The sequence below is a fragment of the Eupeodes corollae genome, chromosome 1, assembly GCF_945859685.1.
Source record: "Eupeodes corollae chromosome 1, idEupCoro1.1, whole genome shotgun sequence".
In the NCBI taxonomy this organism is placed as follows: domain Eukaryota; kingdom Metazoa; phylum Arthropoda; class Insecta; order Diptera; family Syrphidae; genus Eupeodes; species Eupeodes corollae.
The window spans coordinates 39,292,108-39,311,716 of NC_079147.1; the positions used below are offsets into that span (position 1 = coordinate 39,292,108).

Consider the following 19,609-nt stretch of genomic DNA (forward strand, 5'->3'; position numbering starts at 1 on the left):
ACTTCAGAAGATGAAGAAGTGTCAACTTATTATTAACGGCTTCCACATTCCAAAATATTTTTAACAAAATTTGTGCAACCAAAAAATGAAATTGTATTTGTTAATTGGTTATTTATTTGACATTTTGACAGATTTAATTCACAAATTAATTGATTTTTTTTTTTCAATGGAAAGCATCTTCATCATTACTTACATACTAAAGGTGGCGCAAAAGTCCTGTGTGAACTAGGGCCTCACCCAACAAACTTCTCCATCTATCTCGGTCCCTAGCTAGATGTCTCCAGTTTGGCGCTCCAAGTTGGGTGAGGTCACCTTCCACTTGTGCGCGCCACCTGATCCGCGGTCTTCCTCTACTGCGCTGTCCTGTGGGTGCGGATTCGAAGACTTTCCGGGCCGGAGCATTGGTTTCCATGCGCTCTACGTGACCCAGTCATCTTAGTCGTTAAACTTTTACTCTTCTGGCTAAGTCTACGTCACTGTACAGCCCGTACAGCTCGTCGTTCCATCTCCTCCTCCACACCCCTTCGATGCATACGGGACCGTAGATCACACGAAGAACTTTTCTCTCGAAGCGACCCAAGGTGCTTTCATCCGCTTTTGTAATGGTCCATGCTTCTGCACCGTATAGCAGGACGAGTATGATAAGGGTCTTATATAACTTTGGTCCCTCGAGAGAGGACTTTACCACTCAATTGCTTTCTTAGTCCAAAGAAACAGCGGTTAGCAAGAGTTATTCTGCGTTTGATCTCAGAGCTGGTGTTGTTTTCGGTGTTTACAGCGGAGCCTAGGTAGACGAAGTCCTTGACTACATCAAAGTTACGTCTGTCGATTCTGACGTTTTGACCAAGACGTCGGTGTTGTATGTCCTTTCTAGACGACAGCATGTACTTTGTTTTGTCCTCATTAACCGTTAAACCCATTTTTGCCGCCTCTGTCTCAATACTCACAAAAGTCCCATTGACATCACGCTGAGTTCTTCCGATTATGTCAATGTCATCAGCATATGCCAGTAATTGGACAGACTTTTGAAAGATAGTGCCTCTAGTGTTGACGTGTGAGCTCTGCACTATTCTTTCAAGCACGATGTTAAAAAAATCGCATGACAGCGCATCACCTTGTCTAAACCCTTTTTTGACATCAAAAGGTTCTGTTAAGTTGTTTCTAACCTTTATGGAGCAGCGTGAATTCTCCATGGTCATCCTGCACAAACGGACGAGTTTAGCAGGGATGCCAAAACTAGACATGGCTCTATACAGCTCGTCCCTGTAGATGCTGTCATATGCGGAATGAAATCGATGAAAAGATGGTGGGTGTCGATTTGGTATTCTTGAGTTTTTTCCAGGATCTGCCGTAATGTGAATATTTGATCAACTGTGGACTTTCCTGGTCTAAAACCACACTGATAAGGACCTATCAGGTTGTTGACGATGGGCTTTAGACGTTCACATATTACGGCAGACAAGATTTTATAGGCGATGTTAAGTAGACTTATTCCTCTATAGTTGGTGCAGTTTAGAGGGTCTCCTTTTTTCAGGATCGGGCAAACAATACTGAGGTTACATTCATCGGGCATGCTTTCTTCCGACCATATCTTACAGATAAGTTGGTGCATGCTCCTAACTAACTTATCTACAGCTGCTTTAAAGAGCTCGGCATTCAAGCCATCCGCTCCAGCGGCTTTATTAGACTTCAACTTAGATATGGCAATCTTTACTTTGTCTAAGTCGGGAGGACGGGATTGTTGGCTTTCGTCGTCTATAGTGAATGGATCATCCTGCCTGACAGCGGAATTCAGTTCTTCGTCGCCGTTATACAGTCTGCAGAAGTGGTCCTTCCATATCCTCAGCATTGACTGCGGTTCCCCTATGATGTTTCCACTTTCGTCTCTGCAGGCTTCGGGTCTAGGTTTATGTACCTGTGAATTTCGTTTCACCTATTCATAAAACTTTCGAACCTCATTCCTGCTTTTATACCTCTCAACATCTTCGACCGCACGCTTCTCATGCCCTCTCTTTTTCCTTCTGAGAAGTCGGCGTTCCTCTCGCCTCTTCTGCTCATAGAGCTCACGAGCAGCTCTCGGCAGCAGTGCCGCTTTGCGTGCCTGTTGTTTGGCTGCGTTTGCCTGCCGACATTCCTCATCTAACCAGGGGTTCCTTGTTGGTGGCTGTTTGAAACCCAGCACATCAGAGGCGGCTTCTCTTATTGCATCTTGGCAATGTGGCCACTGGTTTTCGATACATTGTGTTGGCGGCAGAGAACTTCGAGAGGTTACTTGTAATTCGGTCGGAAAAGGATTTGGCGATCTCTAGCGATTGTAGCCGTTCGACGTTGTACCTTCTCCCAGCACCTCCCTGTTTTGCCTTGGGTCTGGAAATCCGAAGTGCTACCTTGGCTACAACGAGGTAGTGGTCCAAGTCGATGTTAGCTCCTCGGAAAGTTCGTACATGTTCATCATTATTCAGTTTATATGTGTACTACATCACTTTTACTTAATTCTAAACCGTCAACTGTCAAATGCATATTTTATTAGGTTCTTACACAAATAGAGGTAAATTTACAGCAAGTCTTTCATTTGAAGTCAAATTCATTCTTTAAAAATAATAATACAACAAATAACTATTTAATATTTTAAGATTAATTTCTTGCAAATTTGCATATAAAGCAAAGAATTAATAAATCACCGATTATTAAACTTTAGCTTTTAGTACAACAAACAAATTCAAAAACTGACTTGATATTAAAAATAAATCAAATTATTTTCCCTAATGGAACACAGAAATACGGAAAACTTGCATTTTTCCAGATTTAAATAAAAAATAAATGAATCTATTAAACCAATGGAAAACATAATTGTTGTTTTCAAATGTTCAAGTATAGAATACCATTTTCACTCAATCCTTAACTGACAACTGTCAGACGTCATTAAAATAAATGAAACAAAATAAAAGCAGAGAATAGTTGTTATTTAATCTGTCAAATCAAACTGACAGCTTATAGTGTTTATTTATTCAAAAGATTATATATGATTTAAAACTAAAGAATAAAAACAATGACAAAACAAATTTTTCATTATTTAATAACCCAACATTGTAAATTGTATAAGAATTGTCAAATAGGCCACAATAAGTGAAAAAACAACTAAACAGAGTTCATTATCTAATAAAAACAATCCATACACATCCAATTTGAATTCTTGCAGTCTTAGTTGAGTCAAAAATTGATCTACCTGAAAGAGAAAAAAATAAAATAGTTATATTTACTTTATTTCAAAGATTGTTCTCGAAAACGTCAAACAAATGTTAATTTAACTGTCAAATACTTGTCATTTTTGGCTAGATTTTTTTGGTTAATGTCATTTAAGACATTTAAACATTTTTAGAGATAGAGATGCGTCGCAAAAAATTCTGTTATCGTTATCGAAAACATTTCTTTTGAGTTGACTTTTGGTATCTAACTCCGAAATCATTATGTCCTTTTTGACACAAATGACATTTTCGAAAAGAGCTGTAAATACTTACACTCTTATCCCATCGTGCATCCATGTCCGAGTAGAATGTATCCCAATTAAGGTTACTTGGTATTCGTGATCTCTGCGAAATCATATCTATAATCAGCATAAACACAAGAAAATCCAAAATCCGAATTACTCCGAAAATAACATTCTCCCATATCACAACCCCAGTACTTATATAAACCACAAAATTCTGATGAACATAACTTATTATCATCACCAAATTTCCCACCATTATAAACATTACATTCAATTGAAACATATAATGGAATTCACTCAAAATTCGATAAACTTTTGAATATAGAGCTGAACATTCGTCCAATTCGTCGGATAATTCACACAAAATCGCCATTTGTCGAAAGTTCGTTGGTTTTCTGTTTGAAATTTCTAGGCCCGTGATCCGTTTAGCAAAACCAATCATATGCTGTCCCAGTTTTTGATAAAGTCCCGCTGTCAGAAGGTAGCCCAGTGCGAGGACATATAACAGGAGCAGAGCACTTACCGCTTCACTATAAACGAATACACACAGAAGTGGCTTAAGATATTTATTAGCAGTTGTGACACGTAAAAACTTTGGAATGTCAAAAACCAATGCACAAAAGTCACTTGCCACTCGAAATGGAATTACCACATAGACCTCGTTGCCAAAGATGCTACTATTTTTAGTGAGCGCTCTAATACGCCTTATAAGCTCAATAGTCTCATTCATAACTTTGTTGAATTGCTTATACCGAATAATTTGCCAGGAAAGTAAAATGACGGAATAGGAGTGTATTATGAAAAGATGCGTGAGGTGTATGACCCATAAATCTGGACGAAACGTATTCAGAATGTTCATCAAAGTTTGTGGCATGGAAAACGTCAATGCCAAAAATGATATCAGGCGGTATGTTATTGAAAATATGTGAATTTTCAATGAGTGTTTTATGCGGTTGTTTTGGGTGATTTTAAAATTCGACATGCCACACAAACAAGCGTAGTAATACAGAATTTTAAACAAAAGTTTTGTCTTCCACAAGTCAGACATCTTTTTACTTCTAATTGACACGAAACACATCCCCAAATGAACTGTTACCATATACTCTCTTTACTCTAATCCAATGGAACTTAAGTTACGTTTGATATTAATTAATGTAAATGTAGTAGAAAAAATGTATTCAAATAAATATATTATTCCTTTCTTGGCTCTATAAGTCTATAAAAAGTACAATAATTTGATATGTGCTATTCTAGGTTAGAGAAGAATTAATTAGAATCCATTAGGTAATTAATATCGGAATTGTGTCCACATAGCACTTAATATAGACATCAAACACATTTTTTTCTTATTATGTCTTTTACTAAAAGAAATAATTCAATCAAACTAAAAAAAGTTTTGATAAAGAAAAACAAGACACACGAGTAGGTTTCAAAAAGTTGCGAATAATCGGACAACAATTGATTTTTGTCATTACATTAAAATAAATCAATTTATTTAGAATTTAAATGTGTCAAGAAAAAATTGATTTAAAATCAATTTTCCTCCTTGCAGAATAATCAATGCATTTTCTATCTGTCAGATTCAGACAACACAAAGGACTTCATTTGCATTCAATTGGATTCTTTGAACGTAAATTTTGACCAAAAAATAATTAGTTTTTCAAGTGTCATACATTTCAAACTCAGAACTTAAACATCATACAAATTATTAAATGGAATTGTGCAGAAAATAAATAAATCATAGAGTTCAGTTTTCAATTGAATGAAAAAACATGATTAACTGTCATTTTTACAGAAGCAGATTTAACTTTCCAGTAAACAACCATTATGGCTGAATTACAAACACGCTTCAGCTTCGGTTTCGTCTGCGTTACAGTGGGCCTGTTTCGAGGTTGCTTTGAATAAGGTTTCTATTATTTCATCTCTTTAAAGAGGAAATATTTTGCTTGTTGACATTTTTTTACAGCAGTTGAGCTGTCAGACAAAGCAAGCGTTCAGATAATTGAACTAATTAGAGTCACATTACGTTACATTACGTTCTTTTCCTTACGATTGTCAAACATAAAGTGAGGTCAAAGCTCCATTGTGATAACATGCACTGAATTCCTATTTCTGAACTCGTATACGTCAGGTGAAGCCGAAGCTTTGTGTTTGTGGTTCACCCATTAAAGTTGCATTGAATGAAAGGCAGTTGTTTGGCAGCTGGCCAATCAGATACTAGAAACTTGCGTTACTTTCAAGTCCCTTATGTCGTCTGAACCTGCCCATTGAATATTTTTAATTATCCATGGGAAGTTATTATAATCGGTCCGATTTGACGAATTGAACATTTTGACATTTCTCGACGTTTCAAAGATCCCTAGAGTCGAAATAAAAGATTTTTAGAGAGATGTCTGTGCGTGGGTGTGTACGTACGTTCTTACGTCCGTAGGTCCGTGCATCCGAAGTTCGGGAAGTTTTTTTCGTCGTCCATAGCTCAAGAATCGAATAGATATCGCATTCAAATAAATTTTGTCATAAAGATAATAATGCATGAAAAAAGATTTAAAGATTTTGGTTTTTAACAGTTTTTTATAAATCAAAAAACCTGAACAAAAATATTTTTCACCTCGAGTATTTTTTTCGAACAAAAAATTATTTTATCTCCAAAATGTTTTTATACAATGAAGGAAAACGTTTTTGACATCTGATAAAATTTTGAGAAAAATCTAATTGATTCTTTATAAAAAATGAAAAAATAAAAAAACACTATTAAAAGTTGGTACAAATTTGTTTTCTACTCAAATATCTTTTTTTAAGATTATGGCTTCAATCTTGTTTTATCTTATAAGAAATATTGTTTTCAACAATCGGTTAAATTTTGAGAAAAATCGAATTGACAGTATTTTTTTACAAAAAATAAAGACCTAAAAAAAACAATACAAAAACTAAAACTAAAAATTTACTTCCGACGTAAATATCGTTTTTAAAATTTAAGGTATTGGCGTCAAACTTTTTTCGTCTTTTAGAAAATATTGTTTTCGATGTTCAGAAAATTTTTTATAACAATCCGACAGTCAGTTTTAGTCATAAAAACTAAAATCTACAAAAAATAGTACACAAAATTGGTAAAAATTGATGTTCGTTTCTCGATACCTCGTGAATAAAGGAAGGTGCTGACTGTAAAATGATTTCATTTTGTGATAAATTTTCTTAGACAAATCAAATCTGTATTTGATTATAAAAGAAATAAAGCTTTTCAAAAAATCCTACTAAAATTGGTGAAAATTGGTTTTCGACTAAAAATCTTGTTAACAAAAAAAGAATTCGAAATCAAACTATTTCATCATGTGTTGGTAATATTTAGATATTTTTTTAGAATAATTTAACCGACAAATTTTTTAACAAAATATGAAAACTTTTTAAGCAATACTAATCAACAGACGGGATGGGGATTAATCAGTGTGGGTGCATCCCAGCCTCTTTTTTAAATGCAAATTTGACAGCTACAAGAAAAAAAAGGAAATGACAAGAAATCCATTTTCAATTGTGTTCCAATGAGCATAAAAGAAAGTTAGAAACTTGGTTTCTGACTTAAATTTTTTTGTGAGTTCTCTTAATAACCTTTGAAATAAGCAGTTAACATGAATATCGGTTTATCGCCAAATATGCAAAAAAGCAGATCTTTCAACTCTAGCACATTTTTTCGCCGTTGAAAAAGTCAAAGTTGTCTTAGCTCCGTCTTGTCGAAAAAATACAGTTTGTATTGCTATGAATAAAGATAGTTGATATATGGACTGTTGTCATTAATTTACTATCGGTTCCGACTACAAAAGGGACTTGAAAGTAAGGCAAGCTTCTAGCTCAAATGCCAGTTGCCAAAAAATTGCCTTCCAATCAAAGCAACTTTATTGGAAAGTTAGTCAAGAAATGTTTCTCTTACTATTGGTCAAGTCTCCTTATGTCAAAATGACAGCTAATCAAAATTTGCATATAACTGAAAGCTGAACTTTATTGCTACGTGATTTATTAATTGTTTGCACAATTCTATTTGATGTTGCTCCTTGTCAAATTGGAAAACTTTAAAAACTAATCAGGTTGCTTTGTGGAAATTTACATTCAAATAATGCTATTGAGAATACAAATGAATTCTCTTAAGTTATTTGAACCTGTCTATTTTATCGGTAATTGTATATTTTTTTGGAAGCATGATTGAGCAAGATTGGGACTTATTATACAATATGCATTCTTTCAAGATGATGGTGGTTCCCTGGCGGTATCACTTAGAAACAAACCCATTTTTCTAAATATGAAACAATTATCAACAAATTTCTCACACAAAAATATAACCTTATAAAATGTTTGCTACCGTTTTTCTCCTAATTTGCCAACAGTAACAACAAAAAGAATTAACATCTTTGTTGTCAGAAAAAAGGACTCTCTATGGGATTTTCCATGGGTAAAATAAATCAATTTGTTTTTAATATAGATCTGTCAAAATATTAAATTCGCCTGCTTTTGTTTTACATGTAGCAAAATGAATTGATTTATATTTTATTTTTCGACAGATTTTCCCCTTTTTTAAACTAATTCTAATAAAATAAAATGTTCAGCTGTCAGGTTAAAACTTGCATTTTTTTCTTTTTTTTTTGTAATTTATTTGCTATTAAACAATCAAATTTAAAAAATAAAAAAAATGTAAACGAATTAATGGATTCATTAACATAATCCATCTCCTTGTTCTAAAAACTAATCTGGATTCTATTTAAAAAGACAAGTGCCGATGCCCCAGTGTTTATAATTTTTTTGGGTAAACATTTGGTAATTGTAATTGCAGGCACGGTAGCTCAGATTAGGTGAATACTTTATTGATCGAGGTGATCAATCAAAATGATATCGAAATACGAAGGGGAAGATTTCACCAAGTCGTATTGATTACCATGGGCATTAGGAAACTTTTTAATGGAAGTTTACCAAAACCAAGAGCTGTAAAATTAGTCTTTAAATGAAGTTATGAAATAAAAGAAAGGTTTTATTTTCCAGATGGGACATTTAAGTTAGGTTTTATTGCCTAAAAAACCTTGGCCGAAGCTGGGATTAAAAACCAGGATCTTTTATAAAAGAGAAAGATATAAATTAAATTATTGAGATTGACAGAAGGTCAATTTTCGATAAATGTTTTGCAAACAAAAAGAAAAATTTCGACAAGAGAAAAAAATATTTCGACTCAAAGGTCAAAAGGACGAATTAGAAAAAAAAATAAAAGACCCCGAAAGCAATGTTCCCAGAAAAAAAAAGAGAACACTATACTTAGCTTTTGCGACTTCCCCAACAGCTATCGTAGTCCTTCCTTAACAATTTGACTTCACAGCAGAACACAAATCTTCAACTCAATACAAAACTTAAGGAAAAACTTCTTTAAAAAAAAAAATTCCTTTACACAATATTTCGTTTGTCTTTAAGCTCTGGGCACAATCCAAAAAGTGCCTTCGTTATGGCGAGCTTGACCCTTCCGGCTACTTGCCCTCAACCAATCCTCTCGAATCTCATGCGTGGTGATCGATCTGTCTCGGGCACGCAACTTCCTCCATCCATATGATTGGGGTGTGCGACCAAGAAGCCAGGTATCTTTCATCGCACGCGATCTCTGTTAAAAGGTGATGCGATCACCCAGAAGCTCAGTGAATGAGTTTAGCTCTTCACCTTTCGAACCCATTCCAGCCAAGACTTTCGAAAATCGTGCGGAATTCCTCGCATTACCGAGTGCCTACATACGCTCGACTTCGGTTGAGGAAAAACTACTTATGTCGTGTTGAAGGTAGGCAAGCGTATAATTAAAATTAAAGTTATTAAAATATTCTTGGAGTGATTTTCTATCAGTAATACTATATGATGGGCCCTAGGCCATACTAAGTTAAAGTTGGTTTGACTTTCCTACACACATTGTTGGGCATGGGTATCGTAAAGGTATTATTAGGCAAATATGTGGACCAACCGTCTAACAGTTCGTTGGTGTGGAATCCTTTCGCGCACTGTTAAACCTGTTAAATTTGCTTTCCCAAAAAGCAAAAAAAGCAGTTAACTGGCCGATGGTCCAGGTTTCTACTCATCTCTTCCAGAATTTTGATGCCGCAGTAAGAATTGTTAAGGGTGGTTAGCAAAAATTGAGGTGAAACTTGTTGTGGTAAAACAAACACCTAACTAAAAAACCCAATAGCTCTCAAAGCTTGCTTAACATATCATAAAATTCCATAAACCGGACTACCAAAACTCTTGACAAATACACTCAAGTCACGGGCTGACTTTATAATAAAGGTATGCTGTCATTATGAGAAATTAAGGCTTTCAAAAAAACTACTCTTGTATGAGTTGCGGAATAAGGACTGGTGGTATGAAAGATGGCAATTTATTGGCAACGCTTGTGGGGAAACCTTACATATTGATGTGTAATTTGAAAGACCAACTCTACCTCATTATTCACAAAAACCAAGACTTTATTCGAGATGCCTTCATCGTTAAGGCTCGGAATTCTGAAAATAGAATCTTATTCAGTCAGCTTAATTATAGTCTAATTTCCCTCTTAGCTATGATGAAATATTCGTGATACTCGAAGCAAGGAGTGAGCCATTTCCTTTAATGGTAACCCTTTTAATGGAAACTTTAATCAATTCTGTACGCTTTGCAACCTAAAATCGAAAGAAGATTGCTTTCATATCATAAGTATTTATATGCCTAATATTCTGAAATATTTTGAAGAACGAAAGCTTCTAAATGACCAGCAGTATGCCTTTCGTAAAAGTATACGTTCAATAGCATTCCTATCTTACCAAATAGTGAAATAAATCTTTACATCGATTTTAGACAAGACAAGAATATTACACTTGATATTAATTTCTAAAACATTTGATAGAGTTCGGCATCAAGTTCTCTGATAGAGAATTTGATAATTTATTATTACCTTTCGGACCGTTTAAGTTAAATAGTACTGGACAGGTTCAAATCTGTTATTTATAAAATAAACGCTGGTGTGCCCCGGGTTCCGTTTTGGCCACGACACTCTTTCTTATCCTCCTCCTCGTTCTTTGGAAGTGGACTACCAACGGCAGCGCTTAATCAGGTCATATTTTTGTTCATTTATTTCTCAACAGCGTACTTATAAGTCTTTTGGACTTAGTTTAAAAAAAGCAATAGAAATGATAGGCCATCGTTCTCTTATTGAATTGTTTGAACTCTAAATGAACAGTTAAAATTTTCTAATTACACAATATTATGAAATAGATCCAGTACTAACTAAAACTATAAATAAATTCTATTAATTTTACAGAATCATGCTCTCTTCCCCGATGACACCGAACGTCTATTCGAACACACACAATTTCATCCAATAAATTCCTCAACCTTAGATAGAAATAACGATGGACAGATGAAAATGTTCCGAACATCTCCAGCATCAGCAGCCATCAACAATAATAATACATTGTCATGGAATAGCAAACAAAAACAACCAATATCCAATAATGACGACGAATACGATCATCGACATCGACATAATTCATCGGTAGCTCCTCTTATTAGAAACAACAGCACAATTGGTTCCGAAGCATCATCTTCATCAATAACAAATAATGTAGACGATCATCCTAGCAGTAGTAGTCCTGATGGTATAGCCTTCACTAATCATCATCATCATCACCATCAGAATAACTATCATCATAACCACCATGATTCAGATAATTCTATAAATAATCCTCTACTGAAAACCAATTGGAACCATCGAAGGCCAAATGTAGATCCGAATGGATAGAAGAATCAAGCATCAAATCGATGTTGTTAGAGGATCCATGCTACGATGAAATTCTCTTCCTCATCCTCACTCAACGCAACCTCAGACACAAAAATTAAAAAAAAAAAACAGACTTCATGGGTTAAGTTAGGTGGGTTAGGAAAGTTGCGATTTTATGGTTGTTATTATACATTCCAGATGTTGAAATGTTAAAATTGTTTTCGAGCCGAATGCTAAAATCATACAAAAAAAAGAAAAACTTTGTAAATTCGAAGAAATGAGTATAAAAAAGATTTATTTAAATACGAGTATTGTATAATTTTTAAATAATTTAAAAGTGTTTTAATATTGAGAAAAAGAGGAACATTATTGTCTTCTTTTTTATCAACAGAGAAAAGGTGATTTATTGTGAAATTAAAATTGAGGCTTCTATATTTTAAAAGAAAAACAACAAACTAAAATAAAATGAAAAGTAGACTCTACTATTTTGTATAATAAATCAGCTCTTCTTAGGTATCCGCGTTCTGGAGATTATTTCGAAAATTTTCTATTAACGTTCAAACGGCATCCCATTTTGTTGGACTTAGAAGTTTTGATATTTTAGAGTTCATTTCATCGCTTATTTTGGACAAAAAGTAATTTATCTTCAAACGTATTTCCACTTTGATTAAAAAACTTATTATTAAAAAAGATCTTTTTTTTAAAAACTTATAGAAATGGGTACCATAATTGAGCTGAATTTATTTACTTCGGAATGCAGGATATTGGGGATATATGAATTAAATTCGAAAAATCCTTAAAAAAATTTTATATAATATAGTTTTGTAAGAAATTTAAGAAAAAAATTAATTATTGGAAATTCATATTTTAATGTTTGATTCTTATGTTTTATTTTTCAAAATTTTGTATACTTATAATTTATATTTAAGAATTTTTATAAATGTATTTTGGTTCTCACTGAAATTATAATAGTAGTTATGTATTTTACTTCTTACTTTATTCAAGTTTTTCTACATTTTTAATAATTTAAATGTTTGTTTTTATTTTCCTAACTTCAATATTTTACAGTTTAACGATCTCTTATTTTCTCAGATTGAAGATACTTGACGAGAACGGAAACTAAATCGTCAATTACACTGGTCGACACGGTTTTCTTACTGGCAATAAGATTTGCACTATTTCAATTCGATTTAATGTCCTTCATTCAAATCCGACTTCAAATCCAAATCTATCACGTCAGGTTTTTAAGATATTAATTTTTTAAATTCAATAAAACACGTATATAAGACTTTTATAAGGTGTTTAAATTTATGAAGAAGCTTTTTTCAATAAGATTCGTGATGGTTTTTCAAATCTATAATCCCTTTCTTCAGTATTCAGTTCAAATATTTTATATATTTCATTTTTATATTTCATTTGTCTTACAAAATTTTGAAAGAAACCATTTATGCTAAAACCCTTTTCAGCAAAAAGAAAGCTAAACGGTTTGAAATTAAGTTTTGTTCTGGTAACGATTCTATTGTCTTAACAACTCTATTATATCAAGTTTTTGGAGTATATTAAAATATTGTTGAAAATGTATTTTCAAAATGTTAAAAATAAAGTTTGGATTTGGAATTAGCACTAAATTCAAGGTTTACTCAAAATTTCATATAGCGTCAAATGTTTAAAATTGCAAACTAATCATACAATTCATTATTAAGAGATATTTTGAGTTTTAACTTAGTCTAAGAACTAAGTTAAAAAAGAGCATATTTTAAAAACCTAATGTCATAAAAGAGATTCGAATTTAGAACTTCTTAATCCTGTTAAAATGAATTGTTTGTGCTTCTTCAAACGTACTTTTGGCAACCAATGTTATCAAACGTCATTTTTCAAAAATATGTAATAAAACCTAAGTTGTTCACATCTGATACAATGGTTAAAAATATCAACAAAAAGACGCTTAACCTTTTTTTGACCACGAGAAAGTAGTTAGTCATACTATTTAACAAATAGCTCTATTTCAAACTTTGTGTTATCTGAATAATGATCGAACATGGAAAAATAGATAAACTACTAAATTTCAGTTTCAAGATTCTTATTTCCAAAACGTGCTGCGTAATTGGTTATTTTTATAGTTAAGTTATAAAGGTCTTGTTAAAGTCATTTGATCCACCCAAAACAGAATATTCGATCTTGAATTTAATCTAGCCTATACTTTGTTTTAATTTCAAAAGACAAGACTAAGTTTACTGTCGTTTGTTAAAAAAGCGAATTTTTAAAAAGATTTTACTTCGAAACATAAATTATATAATAAACAAGGATCTTTTTCTACACTGAGTTACAAAAAAAGTGGCGGACTTAAAATTTCGCAATAATTTCAAATGTGTAAAAAAAGACTTTTTTTTTTTAATTCAGTATTGTTCATTAAAATTTAGTGTTAATAATTTCTGTACAAAATAAACAAATGGCAAGAACTTTTAAATGAAACAAAAAATATTTGAAGCTTATGTTCACTGAAGAGTGGGTATTGCCTCCCCTAACATCTATCAAAGCTTTAATTCAACTTGGCATACCTTGAATAGTAGAGACACTTAGTGTCTCGGGAAGAACAGATCGCTTTCTTATCATTTTTCCAGCGGATCCCAAATATTTTCGATGGGATTAACGTCCGGCATCAAATCAAGCATAGATTTGTATTTCTTCCAATTAGTCCGTAATGCATATGGCAACGTAAGGTCTCGCACTGTCTTGCTTCAGCAAGATATTTTCACCAATAAATGGTGCAAAAGGGACCACATATTCTTCCAAAATGTTGGTGAGTTCACAGATCATTTCCCTATGCACAACCTACTTATTCCGTATACGGAAATTCCTGTCCACACCCACCGTGACGTAACCTCCTCAAAAATTTTCCCGCTGCGCAACTGTTGTTGAATTTTATCTCCCACCTGATCTTCTCCATGCTCTTTTAAGTCCATCTGGTGAACGTAGACAGAACCTGGAATTACCAGTGAAGAGAACTATACCTTGGTCGCCCCCGGTTCAATCTTGGTGAAGGCGAGCAAATTCCATTCGCTCGTGCTGTATCTTAAGTCTTTGTATACGACCAGATCACTCTACATTTAAGCATTGACACTGGTCCCTCTCACTGATTAAAGTCTGTGAAACACTTCAACCTCTGTTTGGTGACGATCTCGAAGGTTTTGAATCACCAAATATCTCTTCAAAAATATTACCAAAATACTAACTACACATCATATTCATAGAGCATGATTGCGCCATTTCTTTTTGTAACTCAGTGTATATAAAAACACCAAAATCAAAAGTTATACTAAAATAACTTCAAATTATGTAATTCCATAACTATTACGATATAATTTTTCTATTTACTCACCAGTGAAACAGTTTATTAGTAAAAAAAGGCAAAGTTAGTTCACTTTATGAAACAAGGTTCAGTGAGTGAGATCTTTTGCATTTCTATTCAACACTAGACATGTAAAAGAGTGCAGCCGTTTTTGAATGCATTCATTATGAAAAACCCTATCAAATCATTCTCTTTTCAATCCTTTGATTGCAATTAATTGAGATTCAATGAGTATTTAAAGATTGCAAAGACTTCATACGAATGCAAATAATTCAAAAGATTGCAAAGGCTTCAATTAAATGAAAATACTTAAAGTGAATTCTGAGTGCAGAACTCTACTGCAATAATTACGGAAGACAAATTATTGCAATAAGCTGTTTACAAAATAGCCGCTTATTGAATTCAAAGATTGAAATTTTTAAATTGAAATAAAAAAAAAGATGTTATTCGAAAAATATTGCATTGTTTTAAGAAGTATATCAAATTTCTACAAAGAGTTTTAAACCTTAAACTCTGCGAATCAAGTCTTCTATTGAATTTCTTTAATTTGAACAAAAATAAAATATCTGGTTTTTGATTGCAGAACCTTTTTTTGGAAATAAAAATTTCGTAGTTTGAAGTACGTTTTATTTACATCTTTAAATTAAATTAAATCCAAATATTTTAAAATTAAAGTTTTTACCTAGGAAATATCATTTTTTTCATATTTTAAATCCAACATCCAATAAAACATACAGAGTTTTAAAATTCAGATATACAAAAATTACAAAACAATGATTTCTAAACTCGACTTTTTAATAAAAATAAAATGATTAGGATATTATTTACTATTTTAAATTTTAGGACCAATTCAAAACAAGCAATCCGTAAATCCCAAATTATTGTAAAAGAGTCCATTTTTTTTTTTAAACTTAACTAATAGATAATAACTAACAATTTGACTTAGATCTTTTGAAATCTAAATTTGTATAGGCAGAACAGAGTTTGGGACTAAATTGACTGTGTCTAGGAAAAAAATTCATTTTAATTTTGCACGTATAAGAATTTTTGTTGAAATTAACGTTTTTACATTCTTTAAAAACAGCTATATTTCCTACGATTCCCAAGAGTAAGCTCTTGAGATCTTATCTACATTCAAGCTTCTTAATATTGTCAATTTCATCCAAATCCTTTCGTTATTCTGCATTTTTTATCAATATACTTATTTATTGAAGAATTTTTCTGTATCAAATACTTATTAAAAAAGGCACATTTACTTTATGATTTAATTTAAAAATATATTTGATTTAAAAAAATAAATATTTCAGTGAGAATCAATATAATTTTATTCTCTAAGTTTTTTTAATCAAATATCTAACTTTTTGACTTTTTAACTAAAATAAATTTAATTGGAATTTAAATTTAAAGCTAACACAAAAAAACACTAAAATTATATATTTTTAGTTTAAAAAACACAAACTTGTATCAAAATAGGAACAACAACAACAAAAATAAATTGTATTACTTACGAGAAAGCTCCTGACAAAAAACAAAAAATAAAAACAAAATAGCATGGCAAATATAACATGATAGTTAATAATTATTATGTACATACATTACATATTAAATTTAAAAAAAATAGAAATAATTGTACCTGAACCATTTAAAAAATAATATTCATTAAATTTAAAAAACAAAAGAAAAAAATAAACTATCTTTAGCAATAGTTACTTTTTTTATTAGCATCAACTTTTTTTTAATCAATAATAAAAAACATAAACAAAAGCAATTCATCTTACACACAATTGAAAAAATAAATATAAATAATAGTTTTTAACGATATTCGATTTAAAATTTTGTAAAAACAAGAAACACAATTCCAAAACTATATAAAGATAGCCTTAAGAAAAAAACAAACAATGTGCAGTAAAGAAGATATTTTCTCATATTCATTCGGATGACTTTTTCCATTTTTTGATCGAATTAATCGAGTATTTATTCCAGATTTAAAAATTCAATATTTGACAAACAAAAGTATGTACCTAAAATAAACAAAAAATATATATTTAAAACCCAATGTGTTCAAAAACTATAAACAAAAAGAAAACTTTAACAAATAAACAAACAAATTAAAAAACAACAAAACAAAACTAAGCAATCTTCAAATGTTAGGTAGAAAAATGGAATTAAATGAAAAGAGTGTACATAAACCAAAAATTAAATAAAAAAGTATAATTAAACAAAAAGACAACAAACAGTATACATACACACAACATACACACAACATACAACAATAAAATAGCAATAGATTACCACCAGCAAACCACATTCCATAATTTTATTAATATTAAAACAACAATTTATATTAATAAAATACTCCAAACAATGTAAATTTTTATTAATTTAAAACAAACAAATTGAAAAATAAAAATTTACAAGTGCAATACAACCATGTAGCTTTAAACCAATAGTACCTATATTACATATATTTATTTTTCTCACTAATTTATTTATAATCCTTACTACTCTTTTTATTTTATTGTTTCTGTTTTTGATTGAGATCGTGAATACCTACGTTGAAAATATATCCGTTCAAGTTATCCGAATATTTTTCAAAATTACGAAAATGAGTTAAAAACGCTAAAAAACACTTCAAGCTGCACATGTTCACAAAAAGAAATACTTTAATTTAAAACATTCCAACTTCAATATTCCTGGTCAATATATAGATAAATTAAACAATTTTAAATTCGAATAAAAGTTATTAAGTTGTTGTGTAAGTGAATATTATTTTGTAAAATGTAAAAATAAATATAAAACAAGTAAACAATAAGTTTGTAAATTCTCATCCATTAAGTTAATTCATCCTCCATCTATAAATTTCAAAACCTTATTAATAAATAATAATTGTTTTTAAAAAGTATTTAATTCAGTTAATACAAAAATAAACACTTTTTTATATTTTAAATAATATTTTTTTATTTTATTGTTTTATAAGAAAAAAGCTCTCTTTTTAGTTTAACTTCTATTTATAAATAATAAATAAATAAATATATATATACAAGAACATGTATATTTGAGACTCGATATTACGTATAAACAAAATGAGATGTATTTAAAAACAAATTATAATATATTGTCACCGAAAAGAATATCATATTTTGTTTACTATTGTTTTAATTGTTTAAAACATAATTATTAATATAATTGTTTTATTTTTAAAGAATTGTTATCTACCTCAGTTTTTATATTCATTCAAAACTATATAAAGATAGCCTTAAGAAAAAAACAAACAATGTGCAGTAAAGAAGATATTTTCTCATATTCATTCGGATGACTTTTTCCATTTTTTGATCGAATTAATCGAGTATTTATTCCAGATTTAAAAATTCAATATTTGACAAACAAAAGTATGTACCTAAAATAAACAAAAAATATATATTTAAAACCCAATGTGTTCAAAAACTATAAACAAAAAGAAAACTTTAACAAATAAACAAACAAATTAAAAAACAACAAAACAAAACTAAGCAATCTTCAAATGTTAGGTAGAAAAATGGAATTAAATGAAAAGAGTGTACATAAACCAAAAATTAAATAAAAAAGTATAATTAAACAAAAAGACAACAAACAGTATACATACACACAACATACACACAACATACAACAATAAAATAGCAATAGATTACCACCAGCAAACCACATTCCATAATTTTATTAATATTAAAACAACAATTTATATTAATAAAATACTCCAAACAATGTAAATTTTTATTAATTTAAAACAAACAAATTGAAAAATAAAAATTTACAAGTGCAATACAACCATGTAGCTTTAAACCAATAGTACCTATATTACATATATTTATTTTTCTCACTAATTTATTTATAATCCTTACTACTCTTTTTATTTTATTGTTTCTGTTTTTGATTGAGATCGTGAATACCTACGTTGAAAATATATCCGTTCAAGTTATCCGAATATTTTTCAAAATTACGAAAATGAGTTAAAAACGCTAAAAAACACTTCAAGCTGCACATGTTCACAAAAAGAAATACTTTAATTTAAAACATTCCAACTTCAATATTCCTGGTCAATATATAGATAAATTAAACAATTTTAAATTCGAATAAAAGTTATTAAGTTGTTGTGTAAGTGAATATTATTTTGTAAAATGTAAAAATAAATATAAAACAAGTAAACAATAAGTTTGTAAATTCTCATCCATTAAGTTAATTCATCCTCCATCTATAAATTTCAAAACCTTATTAATAAATAATAATTGTTTTTAAAAAGTATTTAATTCAGTTAATACAAAAATAAACACTTTTTTATATTTTAAATAATATTTTTTTATTTTATTGTTTTATAAGAAAAAAGCTCTCTTTTTAGTTTAACTTCTATTTATAAATAATAAATAAATAAATATATATATACAAGAACATGTATATTTGAGACTCGATATTACGTATAAACAAAATGAGATGTATTTAAAAACAAATTATAATATATTGTCACCGAAAAGAATATCATATTTTGTTTACTATTGTTTTAATTGTTTAAAACATAATTATTAATATAATTGTTTTATTTTTAAAGAATTGTTATCTACCTCAGTTTTTATATATTCATGATATAATATTATAAAATTATGTTTATTTTTTGTGTTAAAATGCCGTTAAATTGTTTCAATATTTTTTCTTTTGTCTTTTACTATTCAATGTACTTCATTAAGTTTAATTAACAAATTACAAATTGTCTTGTTTTTCTATTTTAATATTTTTGTTTTTTAATAAAATCATAAAATCATCATAATTAAGTCGCTTTTATGAATTTAATAATTATTTTCAAAATTAATTTTTATAATAAACGCTCAAGAAAACTTTTATAAATTTACACAAACAAAATTGTAATATTGGTAATTTTAGTTATATTGTTTATATTCACATTTTTAAGCTTTGTGTTAAGTAAACTTTTTAAGTACTATTTAAAAAGGCCTCTGTGAAAAGTTTATGAATATTTATTTTC

At 30.2% G+C, this 19,609-nt stretch overlaps 1 protein-coding gene across 2 annotated transcripts in view; it reads left to right on the plus strand.

The window, feature by feature from the left end:
- The window catches only part of LOC129942587 (uncharacterized), a 300,399-nt gene extending 286,923 nt beyond the window's left edge, over positions 1 to 13,476 (plus strand). For both annotated transcript variants that reach the window (XM_056051592.1, XM_056051591.1), the window contains exon 15: positions 10,794 to 13,476. In XM_056051592.1, the coding sequence (XP_055907567.1) occupies positions 10,794 to 11,273 (480 nt within the window). In that variant the 3' untranslated portion in view covers positions 11,274 to 13,476. The remainder of the gene's footprint in view (positions 1 to 10,793) is intronic.
- The last annotated feature ends 6,133 nt before the right edge of the window (positions 13,477 to 19,609 follow it).